Source organism: Bison bison, unplaced genomic scaffold (genome assembly GCF_000754665.1).
Source record: "Bison bison bison isolate TAMUID 2011002044 unplaced genomic scaffold, Bison_UMD1.0 scf7180017864478, whole genome shotgun sequence".
Taxonomy (NCBI): domain Eukaryota; kingdom Metazoa; phylum Chordata; class Mammalia; order Artiodactyla; family Bovidae; genus Bison; species Bison bison.
In genome coordinates this window covers 1,672,273-1,686,310 of record NW_011495038.1, presented here as the reverse complement: position 1 = coordinate 1,686,310, position 14,038 = coordinate 1,672,273, and the positions used below count along the sequence as shown (strand labels likewise).

The 14,038-nt window shown below is 40.1% G+C and overlaps 1 protein-coding gene across 1 annotated transcript in view; it reads left to right on the top strand.

Annotated features, from left to right (window-relative positions):
• Positions 1–14,038, top strand: part of MAML2 (mastermind-like 2 (Drosophila)) — a 402,462-nt gene that overhangs the window by 369,378 nt on the left and 19,046 nt on the right. Inside the window, exon 4 of the mRNA XM_010862134.1 lies at positions 13,380–13,583. Within this exon, the coding sequence (XP_010860436.1) occupies positions 13,380–13,583 (204 nt within the window). The remainder of the gene's footprint in view (positions 1–13,379; positions 13,584–14,038) is intronic.

Genomic DNA, 14,038 nt, shown 5'->3' with positions numbered 1-14,038 from the left:
TGTTCTATTTCCAAAGGAAAAAAATCTTATATTTTTTCCAAGGTATAGAAGCCATCTTTGGAAATCTTAAAAATTCCAGATTTGTTTCATATATAATTTGGACATCATTTTGATTTAAAAACCATTCCTTTAAAAGAGATTTTTTGGCTCCTTTTGAACTGTGGTGTTATCCCTTCTGTATTCTCCATTACTATTTGTTACTGGATTGCCTTAACTTTTAATAAGAACCGGAAATGCTGATAACTTATCCCATTCAAAACCACAATACTTTCCAAAACATTTCTAGAGGAATAGCACAAGTTTAGGGTATGTGTTAGTCGCTCAGTCATTTCCAAATCTTTCCAACCCCAGGGACTACAGCCCGCCAGGCTCCTCTGTCCATGGGATTCTCCAGGCAAGAATACAGGACTGGGTTGCCATGTCTACCTCCAGGGGATCTTCCTGATCCGGGGATTGAACCCCAGTCTCCTGCATTGCAGGAGGATTCTTTACTGTCTGAGTCACCAGGGAAGACCTTAGGGTATAAAACTGGTTGCTAACGTATGTTGCTTTGAAATAAATGTTTTTGTAAACAGGCATTATAAGCTTAATGTAGTTATCCATTATACAAAGAGAGAAGAAAAGGGATTAATATGACACAATTTATAGAATAAACTCAACAAAGAATAAAAGTATGCTTAAACACAAGTTCCTAGTCTTGTTTTAGTTGGTGGAGGCAGTGGTGATAATACTTAGCTGTTGCTAAATTCTACTCACTGAGCACATCTCTGGATGATTATTGTTGTTCAGTCACTATGTCCAACTCTTTGCAACTCCGAGGACTGCAACCCACCAGGCTACTCTGTCCATGGGATTCCCCACGCAAGAATACTGGCATGGGTTTCCATTTCCTTCTCCACTGGATGATTAATGCTTGCTGGTTTATTGCTGATATTATTACAAAGATCACACTCTCCTCACTATCTGACAATCAGAAATTGTATATTATTTAGATCTATGCCTGTTGTTGGAGAAGGCCATGGCACCCCACTCCAGTACTCATGCTTGGAAAATCCCCTGGACGGAGGAGCCTGGAAGGCTGCAGTCCATGGGGTCACTGAGGGTCGGACATGACTGAGCGACTTCACCTTCACTTTTCACTTTCATGCTTTGGAGAAGGAAATGACAACCCACTTCAGTGCTCTTGCCTGGAGAATCCCAGGGACGGGGGAGCCTGGTGGGCTGCTGTCTATGGGGTTGCACAGAGTCAGACACTACTGAAGCGACTTGGCAGCAGCAGCAGCATGCCTTGTTGTGTGACTATGTTTATATTTGTACTCATATTCAGTAAATATCAAATTGACTTGAGGAAATATTAATATTTATTCCAATAAATATTAATATAGCACATCTGCTACTATATGAAGCCCTTCATTTACTTTATGTCATTTGTTCTTAACCAACACCTTTTGAGGTATTAGAATCCACATACAACTGTGGAGAAAAATGGAGTTTGGATTTGAACCTAGTTTTGTTTGATCCCAGAATGACTATTTCACCATTGCTGCCTACCCACTCAAATTGCTTTTAGAAAAGAGGGTTTTTTTTTAGATTGTTGCCTTTTACCTTGTTTTATTAAGCCTTCAAAGTATTTTGCAATTTCAAGGCATACATGTTAAAAAAAGAATCAAATTTCTTAACCTGTCTCCTCCACTTTAAAGTTGGAATTATAATTAAAACAGAATTAATGTGGAAATTAAAGAGGTAATAAATGTCACGCCTGCAACGCATGCCCTGGTATATAGCTTTCAAAACTGGCAACTGTCAGTAGAAATCGTATTTCATCAGTGAGCCTTCCTCCTGCCTAACAACACAGAGGCAGTAATTGTCATTGTCATCATCGTCATCATCAAAACCTCCATCATCACTCACCACTAGCTCTTTTCCTTCCTAACACATCCTTTATGCCCTGGGCCCGTCTCAGGCGGCACACCCATTAAAGCAACACTGGATGTAACAACTTCACTCCACCTTTGCCTTCTCTTCTACACTGGCCTTCCAGTGGCCTTTGAAAAGAGCCAGAGTTTTCATCCCATTTGCCTGACAGCAAGTTCTGTCCTCATTTGCTTCTTTGCACGGCTTCATTTTTTCATGTATTTATTTACACAAAAACATGCATAGAGTCCAGTGAACCCTGAGAATATCGTGATGGACATTTATAATTCTAAGCATTTATAATGGGAGATAGATATAAGCAAACAAGCGATTGTGATACAGGGTGAAATGCTACCTAATGGATCAGTACCAGCTGTTAGGGGAGCACGGAAGAGCGCACTGCACAGCCTTGGGAAGTCAGAGGACATTCCCTGAAAAAGGACATCTGCACTGAGCCTGCAATGAATGTTTACTTGGTAGGGAAGGACACGGGAAGAGTCTCCCAGGCGGAAAGGATGTGAGCACATAGAAAATTGTGGAGAGGAGAAAGAGGTCTGGGATACTGGAGGATTTCGAGTGGTTTAATATCACTATGGTATAAAGTAAATAAAGGGCATGTTGAGAGATGAAATGGGAGGAAAGATACAGAGGCCAGATCATAGAAGGACTTACTTCTCTACTATTTGGGAGAGTTAGGATTGTTTCCAAAGGCAGGGAGGATCCATGAATGGTTTTAACCCAGACTTGCAGGGTAGAGAATGTATCCAAGGGGGAAATCATTTCTCTTCTTTCCTAAACGCCAACCTTTGGGGGATGGGAGGTGGCGTGCTCAACCTGAGGTCTCTGGATGGTCTATGGATGTTTTAAAGATTTGTAAGCACCCTGAAATTATAAACAAAATTGTCGACTGTGTGTGTACTTGAGGGGAGGAGAGTAGAGACCGAATCCACAGCTTTGTGAAATCTTCAACAGACACTGTTATCCAAAGAGAAGTTTGAAACCACTGCTCTAGGGGGAGCAAGCGAAAGCTAAGTCACAGAGCAGAAATTTCAGGTCTGCCACAAAGAGCCTTCTGAAGTTGAAGAGTTTCTCTTTTAAGAAAACGTTCTCATTTCTTCCCCTGAGTTACCAAACGCTTCCCACTCCATCCTGACCCGCTGACGTTTTGTTCCTGGCCACTCTCCCACCTAAATGCTGCTTCCTCGCTCATGGAACTGTTCTTCTGTGCCAACCCAAAGTAAATGTCCACCCCAGAGGCTAAGAATAGACGCAGTGTTCGGGTGACTTGAAAATTAGGTAACATCTGAAGAATGAACTCTACAGTGACCACAAACTCATTCTAATCATTTGAACCAAACAGATTGTAAACATGTGATCAAGGTTTCCCTGCGGGGTGGGGGAGAAGGTTCTGAGCAAAGCAAAGAAAAATGCCCTATCAAATAGAAGAGAAAAGCAGTTACTGTTCAGAGTTCCAGAGGACAAAGAAAAATATTAATCGAAATACATCCTTCTGTGTTTGCATATTCTACCTTTCAACATCTCCCGATCCATCCCTCAACCCCCAGCGAGCTAGTTGTATCCGACAAGCTATCATTCTCTCCGGCAAATAGACTTTATGCCATTCATTTCTCCTTAATGTATTTTCCTGGATTTGGATATGGTTTTTCATCTTTTCACTGGGTTTTGTAACTTTGTTACAAGTCAATTCCTTAATCTTTCTGGACAGTGTATTCAACCTTAGAATGCAGCTGGATGGTTGATCTGTTTCTTTTCAGTTTCCACTATTTGTAATGGTGACTGGAACGGAGGGCTGTTGTAAACAGATCTCGTGATTGTTGTTGTTCTCATTCAGTTGCTAAGTTGAGTCCAACTCTTTGCAACCCCATGGACTGAAACACACCAGGTTTCCCCTCCTTCACCATCTCACAGAGTTTGCTCAAAGTCATGTCCTTTGAGTCAGTGATGCTATGAGTTGGTGACCTCATGATAGATATTTCTTAATTCCCAGCTTGCCTGTTGCTACCAAAATTGCTGGGTACTTTTCTCTAAGGCATTTTATCAGTTTAATGTAAAAGACCAAAATACTTAGCATGACTTGGATAGTACAGCCAAATAGAGCAAAGGTCAGCACATTTTTTCCATAGAGGGCCAGATAGCAAATATTTTAGGCTTGTGGGTCATAAGGCCTCTGTCACAACTATTCAACTGTGTCACAGTGTGGAACCAGCTGCAGACAATATATAAATGAATGTGTATGGCTATGTTCCAATAAAATTTTATTTACCAAAAAAGGTAGCCAGTTGGATTTGACTGATCATGTCATAGTTTAATGACCCTTGAAATAAATGATTGGAAACCCAAGACAGCAGTGTTCTATCCCTTCAGTCTTTCTGTTTAAAGGTTGTTTCCTGGATGATTTCCTGATCTTTGTTCTGTTATCATTGTCACTGCTGTTGTTGTGTCAAACAATAACTTTTCATTTATTTTAGCCACTCGCAGCCACCTCACCCTCCATGCCCCCAAATAAATATCTTAAGTGGGCCTGTGGTCTTGTCAGGAATCTGAAACAGTTAAGGCAGCTTGTTTCTCAGGCATAGAGATAAATAAATGGCTTCATAAGTTAGATAGCTCAGAAGATGAATAGCCTGGAGGAACAGTTGAGCTGTTAGTTCACGGAGACAGGGAAAGAAGAAGAGGGAAAGAGACAAGGGAGGGAAAGAGATTGATTGAAACAGCAAACCAGTTTGTGAGATCTACTGTACAAACTTGCCCAGCTGGGTACTTTATCTTGAATTTGTTTTGCAAATTGCAGATGCTTCGCTCTAGGAGCCAAGAAAAAGAAAGGGCAGTCATTCCACGCCAAAACACTCTCATGGATCCTAAGTAACTTACATTACTTCATTTTTGTGGGGAAAAAAAAAAACCATTATATATTCCCCTTCCAAAATAAGTTAAGAGCAACAGAGAGCTCATTTTACCCAGATGCCCAAATTATTAGTTTTTTTTTTTTTAATATTGAGAGAACAATGATTGTCTGATAACTGCTTGCTTTGTGAAACTTATTATGTCACTGTTCAGCCCACAAAACTGCTTTAACAGTAAAGCTGACTGAATTCAATGAGTCTTAATTTTTCAACGTACTTCAATACAATCAAGGATATTTTTGTTTGCTGCTTTAGGACATGTCTAATTGGACTCCATTCACCTTTTGCTGAAATCAGTCGTGCTTCACAGAACCCCTGCATGCCTTTCAAATGAAAGAGGAAATTCTGGCATTTTTATTAGCTAATATTTTTTTAAAAGATCTCTCACATATTGACCGTGACTTACAGAGCCGTTTTATCAAAGTCAGACCAGGGGCCCAGTCTATACTCTGGTGTCTGTTACTGAGGTTTGCGGGGTTTCCTTCATACATACTCTTCCTTTAATTATTTTATGCCTGAAAATTGTAAAGAAGAGGGTATTGGTGAATTAGCTGTTAGGACTAAAATAGTGGGGTTTGCTTCTAATTTTTAATTTGGACATTTTTTTCAGAAGGACTTCAAAATGTTTCAGAGGGAAACAGGTGATAAGGCGTGCGTGCGTGCTCAGTCGCTTCAGTCGTGTCTGACTCTTTGCAACCCTATGGACTGTAGCTTTCCAGGCTCCTCTGTCTGTGGGATACTCCAGGTAAAAATACTGGAGTGGGTTGCCATTCCCTTCTCTAGAGGGTCTTCCCAACCCAGAGATCAAGCCCAAGTCTCCTGCATCTCCTGCATTGCAGGAGATTCTTTACCAATGAGCCACCAGGGAAGTCCTTAGGTGATAATAAGGACAGGTAATTTGTCCTCTAAGGAAAAGAGGGTCTCATTTAGAAGAGTTCAGGTGTTTCCTTAATCTTCTGCCAGATTTCATTGACATAGTTTGTGATCTTGTTGAGTTAATGCTTCCCGTGCTGATCCACGGACAAGATCTAAGTCAATAAAGTAAACACATTTGGAAAGTATTCATTTGCCATATTTTCCATACATTAAAATATGTATCCAGTTTCCTATAAACAGAAATCAACCTTACACGCTGCCACTCACTTGTGAGCATGTTTTGATTTATCCAGCTGAAAGGTTTGGTCATCATATATCTGATCTCCTCAAGCCCGTTCTGGAAGATAAATCTCCCATCCATAGTCCAGCTGGAAAACTTGGAAACATAGACAAACTTCAGGGTTTTTCAACCAGCTGAGTGGTTTTTGATCCCCAAGGCCTGAAAGATGCATGATGCACAATAGATGTTCAACAAATATCTGTTGAATGAATAAGAGTAGTGGAAGATAACAGTTCTAAAAATATAGCTTGATTATGGGCAGAATTTTATTAAAAAGATACAGAAATGCTTTCATTGGTCTAGCAGTCCTGTGCAGGACTGAAATAAAAATTCAGAATCTTTAACCATATTTAAGTACTTGGCATACAACCCTAACTCAGTTGCTTAGCCAATGCTGTAAAAGAAATTCAAAATCTTAAATACATATCACAGACATATACACACACACAATCAGATGTGGAAAACTGTAAGTGCATATTAAATGTAAATTTATATTAAATCCCAGGAGGATAGAATCAGAAGCCTGTTTTCTATGTTAGCATCAAACACCATAATCTATTGGAAAAACAGAAAAACACACACACACACACAAAATGAAAGATCATTCAAGTTCATAATTTGCACTAGTCTCTAGAAAATAAGTTTTCTACCATATAAAAGACGACATTAATAGAAATAGCTTAATTCATTCACAGTCTCACACACACACTCACACACACTGTCACGTACAGGCTGAGATTGTGCCCTTTTACCACGGTCTTCAAGCTTTTGAGGAGAAAATGAGTGTTGAAGGAGAAACACGTGGTTTCTATTAAGTCAAGTTCTTCATGGGCTAAGTGTAAGGCAAAGAGTGAGGCTGAGTATGGAAATCAGAGCCAACGGATGGGAGCATATTTTTCTTTCAAAATATTTTATGTACTAAAGTTTGCACAACATCTTGGCAATGACAGCAAGCCTGTGTAAGGAGGTGTTTGGTGTTTCATAGCTAACATAAGGGCAAAAAAATGTAGCGGCAGCCAAATATTACTTCCATCATGAGCAGAAAGAACGTGTGTGGTAGAATACATGGTAAGGCCCGTGGGCTAGAGACTACAAGGTTTAAAAATCTACAAAATTCCAAAAGAGAGCTTATCCTTATTTTTATATCTTTTAGTATTGTAAAGGAATGAAACTAAATTTGGCATAGTCCATCTGTTTGATTAGAGAGAGAAAGAAACAGAGTTACATTTTCTTGCCATGCAGATCTTTTATAAATCTTAGCAGAGGGTGGTTTTCCAGATTTCACTGGAAATTATTTTGATGGTGATCACCAATTCTGCCAACATCAAGCGTTCAGTCCACCACTTTCCTTTCTTTTTGTTTTTCCCCTAAATACATTCTTAATCTTCAGAACATAGAAGACTGCCTCGCACATAGGAGATACTCAGTAAAATTTTTCAAATTCATTGATGGATGGACAGATGGATGCACAGATGACAAGGCTGGGCATAAGGAGATCTGGACTTTAATCCTAAGGCAGTAGTATCATACCACCTAATGCAAATTATTACACATTGCTTTTTACCACAGTAAATTTCAGTATATATGTGGTGTTTGTGATGTATGTATCGTAGATTCCCAGCTGAAATGTAAGTCAGAGAGGTTTTTTTCCTTGTTGGCCATGCTGTGCAGCACATGAGATAGTTCATCAATGCTCCCTGCATTGGGACTGCGGCATCTTAACCACCAGACCACCAGGGAAGTCCCAGAGATCTTTTTTTAATTGAACTATAGTTGATTTACAATGTTGCGTTTGTTTCCGGTGTGCAGCAAAGTGATTCAGTTTATATATATATTTATATTTATATATAGAAACCCATATATACCCATATGGGCTTCCCTGGTGCTCAGATGGTAAAGAATCTGCCTGCCGGTTCGGTCCCTGGGTCAGGAAGATCCCCTGGAGAAGGGAATGGCAACTCACTCCAGTACTCTTGCCTGGAGAATTCCATGGACAGAATAGTCTGGCAGACTATAGTCCATGGTGGTCGAAAAGAGTCGGACGCCAACTGAGCGACTAACACACAGACACACACACACACACATTTATATATATATTCAGTTTTATGTACATACATATTCAGTTTTATGTATGCGCAAAGAGTCGGACACGACTGAGCGACTGATCTGATCTGATCTGATATACAAGATATTATAGAAACCGTTATAATTCATTACAAGACATTGATTATAGTTTCCTATGCTATAGTAGGACCTTGTTGTTTATCTATTTTATGTATAGTAGTATCTGCTAATCCCGAATTTCTAATTTATCTCTTTCTCCATATTCCTGTCCCCTTTGGTAACTATAAGTTTTTTTTCTATGGTAACTATAAGTTTTTTTTCTATGTAACTATAAGTTTTTTTTCTATGTAACTATAAGTTTTTTTTCTATGGTAACTATAAGTTTTTTTTCTATGTAACTATAAGGTTTTTTTCTATGTAACTATAAGTTTTTTTTTCTATCTGCTAATCCCGAATTTCTAATTTATCTCTTTCTCCATACTCCTGTCCCCTTTGGTAACTATAAGTTTTTTTTCTATGTCAAAACAGAATGTGTTTCTGTTTTGTAAATAAGTTCATTTGTATCATTTTTTTAGATTCCACATATAAGTGTATCATATATTTGTCTTGGTATGATTTACTTCACTTAGTATGATAATCTCTAGCTCTATCCATGTTGCTGTAAATGGCATAATTCTATTCTTTTTTATGGCTGAGTAATATTCCACTGTGTGTGTGTGTGTGTGTGTGTGTGTGTGTGTGTGTGTGTGTGTACATATATGCATGCATGGGTTTCCCAGGTGGCTCAGCAGGAAAGAATCCACCTGCAATGCAGGAGCCACAGGAGATGCCAGTTCGATCCCTGAGTCAGAAAGATCCCCTGGAGGAGGGCATGGCACTTGAGTATTCTTGCCTGGAGAATCCCATGGACAGAGGAATCTGATGGGCTACAGTCCAAAGTGTCACAAAGAATTGGACCCGACTGAAGCTACATAGCACACGTGCACGCGTGTATACCACATCTTCTTTATCCATATAAGTGTTGATGGACATGGAGGCTATTTTCATGTCTTGGCTACTGTAAATAGTGCCACTATGAATATTGGGGTGCATGTATCTTTTCAAATTATTTTTTTAAATTTAACATTTCTACTAAAACAGTTTTCATGCAGCAAAAGAGACACTGATGTATACAATAGTCTTTTGGACTCTGTGGGAGAGGGAGAGGGTGGGATGATTTGGGAGAATGGCATTGAAATATGTACAATATCATATATGAAACGAGTCGCCAGTCCAGGTTCGATGCACGATACTGGATGCTTGGGGCTGGTGCACTGGGACGACCCAGAGGGATGGTATGGGGAGGGAGGAGGGAAGAGGGTTCAGGATGGGGAACACATGTATACCTGTGGCAGATTCATTTTGATATATGGCAAAACCAATACAATATTGTAAAGTTAAATAAAATAAAATTTAAAAAAAAAACAGTTTTCATGGAATACAATGCTGAAATCAACAACAATAAGTTCTCTTAATTACTTTCACATTCCACTTACCAATATAGCCAAGTCATTTAATTATATTAATTTCCCTTTAATTTCATGGATTTGTAAAAAAATTAACTTCCAATCAATACACAATAAATTAGGTCATTCTTCTTTGTACAGTTTGCATTTAACATAGTACCTGAATCATAATAGATACTTAATCATATTTGCTAAATAAAATTATTAAAATCACCCATCAAAATAGAATTTTCATCTCTTCCAGATCAATGGTAACTCTGTCTTCAGCTTTTTAAGAACTGTTCTCCACAGGGGCTGTACCAGTGTACACTCCCATCAACAGTGTAGGAAGATCCCCTTTTCTCCACATCCTCTCCCATTTATTGTTAGTAGATTTTTTGATGATGGTCTTTCTGACTGGTGTGAGGTGATACCACAGTATAGTTTTGATTTCTTTAATAATGAGGAATGTTGAGCATCTTTCTATGTCCCTGTTGGCCATCTATATGTCTTCTTTAAAATATAAAGCCAGAGATCTTTTTTTTTTTTTTAAAGCCAGAGATCTTAACTTCAAATGCGCACATGGGCCAGATAACTAATAGAAATGGGGGGAAAGGGTGCAAGTAATAAAATAAGAATAGTGGGGAGCGTGGCCACCTGCAGAGCACGAGGGCCTTTGTGTTTATAAAATGATGGGCGCTGAACATACACATGCAGTCCAAGTGCGTGTGAAGCACAAGCTCCTTCACAAAAGCAACAGTTTCTAAAACATCTCTGCTCCACACAAATAGAGAGATAGGGAAATAAGAAAAATATTAATTGCTATAATTTATCTAGTGCCTAGAACTGTTCTAAATTTCATCCAGCTTAATCTTAGGTCATAAATATAATTACCTTCATTTTATACAAGGAAATTAAGACAGATTACATAGTAAATGTATACTGATTGCTTTGTTAAATTGGATGATAAAAACAGCACAGCAAAGAACAAAGTAGCAGGACCCTAAGCTGAACCCCTAATCCACACGAGAGACGCACACTCCAAGGGAGAGTCTTGGTGGCTTGCAGGACCATCTTTCCTAAGAGTCAATAGATTTAAGGCTGAGCGCTCTGACTGAACATTGGGCACAGATGTGTTAGGAATAGTTCCATTCCTTTAAGATGCTCAGAGGATGTTCCTACCTCAGTTGTTGTCTAGTCACTCAGTCATGTCTGATTCCTTGCGGCCCCATGGACTGCAGCATCCCAGGCTTCCCTGTTCTTCTCCGTCTCCTGGAATTTGCTCCAATACTTGTCCATTGAGTCGGTGATGCCATCCAACCATATCATCCTTTTTTGCCCTCTTCTTCTCCTGCCCTCAATCTTTCCCAGCATCAGGGTCTTTTCCAGTGAGTCAGCTCTTCACATCAGGTGGCCAAAGTATTGGAGCTTCAGCTTCAGCATCAGTCTTTCCAGTGAATATTCAAGGTTGATTTCCTTTAGTATTGACTGGTTTGATCTCCTTGCTGTCCAAAGGACTCTCAAGAGTCTTCTGCAGCACCACAATTTGAAAGCATCAGTTCTTTGATACTCAGCCTTCTTTATGTTCCAACTCTCGCATCCATACATGACTACTGGAAAGACCATAGCTTTGACTATACAGACCTTTGTTGGCAAAGTGATGTCTCTATTTTTTAATATGCTATCTAGGTTTATCATAGCTTTCCTACCTCAGAGTTGACTCTAATTATTCTCACGAACTGGTGAGGAGGACCAGCTGCTTCCAGTCCCCCCACCTCTGCCTTTCTCCCCAAAACATGCCCTTTCCAGGTGCCTGATTGAGAGTTACCCCTGAAAGGAATGCTCAACACATGTTTGCTGCACAGAGAGATGGCTTGGCCCAGAGCATGAAGCTCTATCTCTTCCTGTCTCAACTAAGAGACAGTATAGTGATTGAGAACTGGATTTCTGGAGTCAGGCAGGCCTGATTTAATATTCCTCAGCTGCTTAAAGCTAAGTGATCTCTCAGAGGCAGATTTCTCATCTGCAAAATACTAGTTCTTGCTCATTGTTCTGTGAGGAGGATGAATTGAAATAAATCACCTAAGCCGCTAAGCACAGTGTATACGTGCTCATGTTCAGTCGTGTTGGACTCTTTGTGACCCCATGGACTGTAGCCCCTCAGGCTCCTCTGTCTGTGGGATTTCCCAGGCAAGAATACTGGAGTGGGTTACCATTTCCTTCTCCAGGGGATCTTTCCAACCCAGGGATTGAACCCAGGTCTCCTGCATTGGCAGGCAGATTCTTTACCACTGAGCCACTTGGGAAGCTCCATAAGCACAGTGACTGGCCTGTAACAAACCTTAGTACATGGTCATTTTAGAATTATTTTGTATCCCTTTGCCCTTGAGGCAGTTGGTGAACTCTGTATCCCCAGGGATTACTAAAGCAAGACCACATACCCGGGTTTTGGACTGGTGGCTTTTTTTTTTCTTTTTTAAGCTCAACAGATAACTAAAGAAAGAGAAGGCAAGTCCACACATGGATTACCTACTGCTTACCACTCATCAGACATCATGGGAGCTGCTTTATCTTTTTAATCTCTTGTAACCTCACACAGTCCAGGTGGGAATGAAAGTTGAATTTTATTGCTCCCATATAACTAGTGTTTCTCAAAGAGCATTCTCTGGACCCATGAGCATTAGAATCGCCTGAGTAGGTACCTGATCTGCAGCCTCAGAGTTTCTGGAGCAAGGCAGATCCTTTGATTTAGTACTTGTATAATTTGTCTAAAACTTGAGTTTATATTTTCTTGTATTTGATGTGTAAACATGTCATTTCTTCCTGGTAAGTTCTCCAAAATGAGGACTATGTTTTCTAGTTTTCTTGTAACCCCAACAGTATATAGCTCAATCCTATACACACACACCATTGGGAATTAGTAGAATCTCTGGCTGGGTTTAGCTTTGTGCCCTGGCATGTCCTGACCTGTCAATGCTGAAAGATTGATAGATACCTCAAATCAGAATGGCAGTTCACCAATACTATTTAATATGCAACTGTGAGTCTTTGACCAATAACTTCTAATTGTTCTTTTCATTTAGTGTGCTGCAGTTCCTGTCTTATTGATCAGGGAGGAAAATTAACAGATCTGGACATTAACCCTCCAGGTTCCTCTATCCATGAAATTCTCCAGGCAAGAATACTGGAGTGGGTTGTTATGTCCTCTTCCATGGGATCTTCCCGGCCCAGGGACTGAACCTGGGTCTCCTTCATTGCAGGCAGATTCTTTATCATCTGAGCCACCAGGGAGACAAACCCCTGAAGGGTGAAATCCCTAACAACTTTCAGTGTTTGTGAAACAGAAACTCACAGGTTCTCCTTATCACAGAAAGCCAGGCCCCTTCTGTCCAAAATGGTTATCCAACATTTAAATGCATGAATTGAAATGATGTTTATTGCAGGATCAGCCATGATATGGGCTAACTTTAGGGAAAAGGAAGAACTTGTTACTTTATGATGTGTTTGTTCCTGAGCAATTGAGACGTTTGCCGTACGTTTTTACGATAATTTTCTTTGAGGTTCCATAAACACCTTCTGGAATGTGGAGGTTCCCCCATCAGAGTCATATGAGAGCTTTTCCAGTTCCCTAATGTCATTAACCCAGCTGCTTTCGTTGCTGTGACATGCAATTATTTCTCCTACATTTAAAAAGCGATTCTCTGATCTCCAACCCATTAACCTTGTTTGATCTTAACAAGCTGAAAAATGTTTGGAATCTAAGCTTATGATCTTGGCGTGACTTTTTTTCTTTTAATTCACAGTAGCTTTCCGCCCCCCTCCCTTTCTCTTTTTCAGGATCAACACTCTGTGGTAGGCCAGAACGCAGGCCCCAGTCCAAGTCCCAACCCCTGCTCAAATCCAAACACTGGAAGTGGTTACATGAACTCCCAGCAATCACTGTTGAATCAGCAATTGATGGGAAAGAAACAGACTCTGCAGAGGCAGATCATGGAGCAGAAACAGCAGCTTCTCCTCCAGCAGCAGATGCTGGCTGATGCGGTAAAATGTTCTCCTAATTCCTACCGTGCATACCTGTTGGCCCAACAGAGGGAATTCATCAGTTTCCATTTCTACTTGCTGCCCTTGTATCTGTGTCCCTCTATGGCACAGCAACCAGGGTGTCTTGACTGTAAGAGAGATTAATTCCATACATAAAGTGCTACAGGGCAAAAAAAAAAACTTGATTTACCAGGTGCTGGACAGTTGGAATCCACAGCACCTGGGCTGATTAGCCCTGCCCAGCCCAGGAATGTTCAGAACCACCACATAGGCCTTGGAATCAGGAAAAAGAAACCAGTGTTGTTCCACAGTGCCGTGGGGCAGAAAATAGGGACAAAACTTTAATCAACTCAAATCCAAACTGATTTTAGAGATAAAAGAGTTTTCAAAGCAGCTTTAAAAGCCAGTGTGGAGTTCCAAAACTTAAAATTTGGCTTCCAAAATAAAGCATCTCA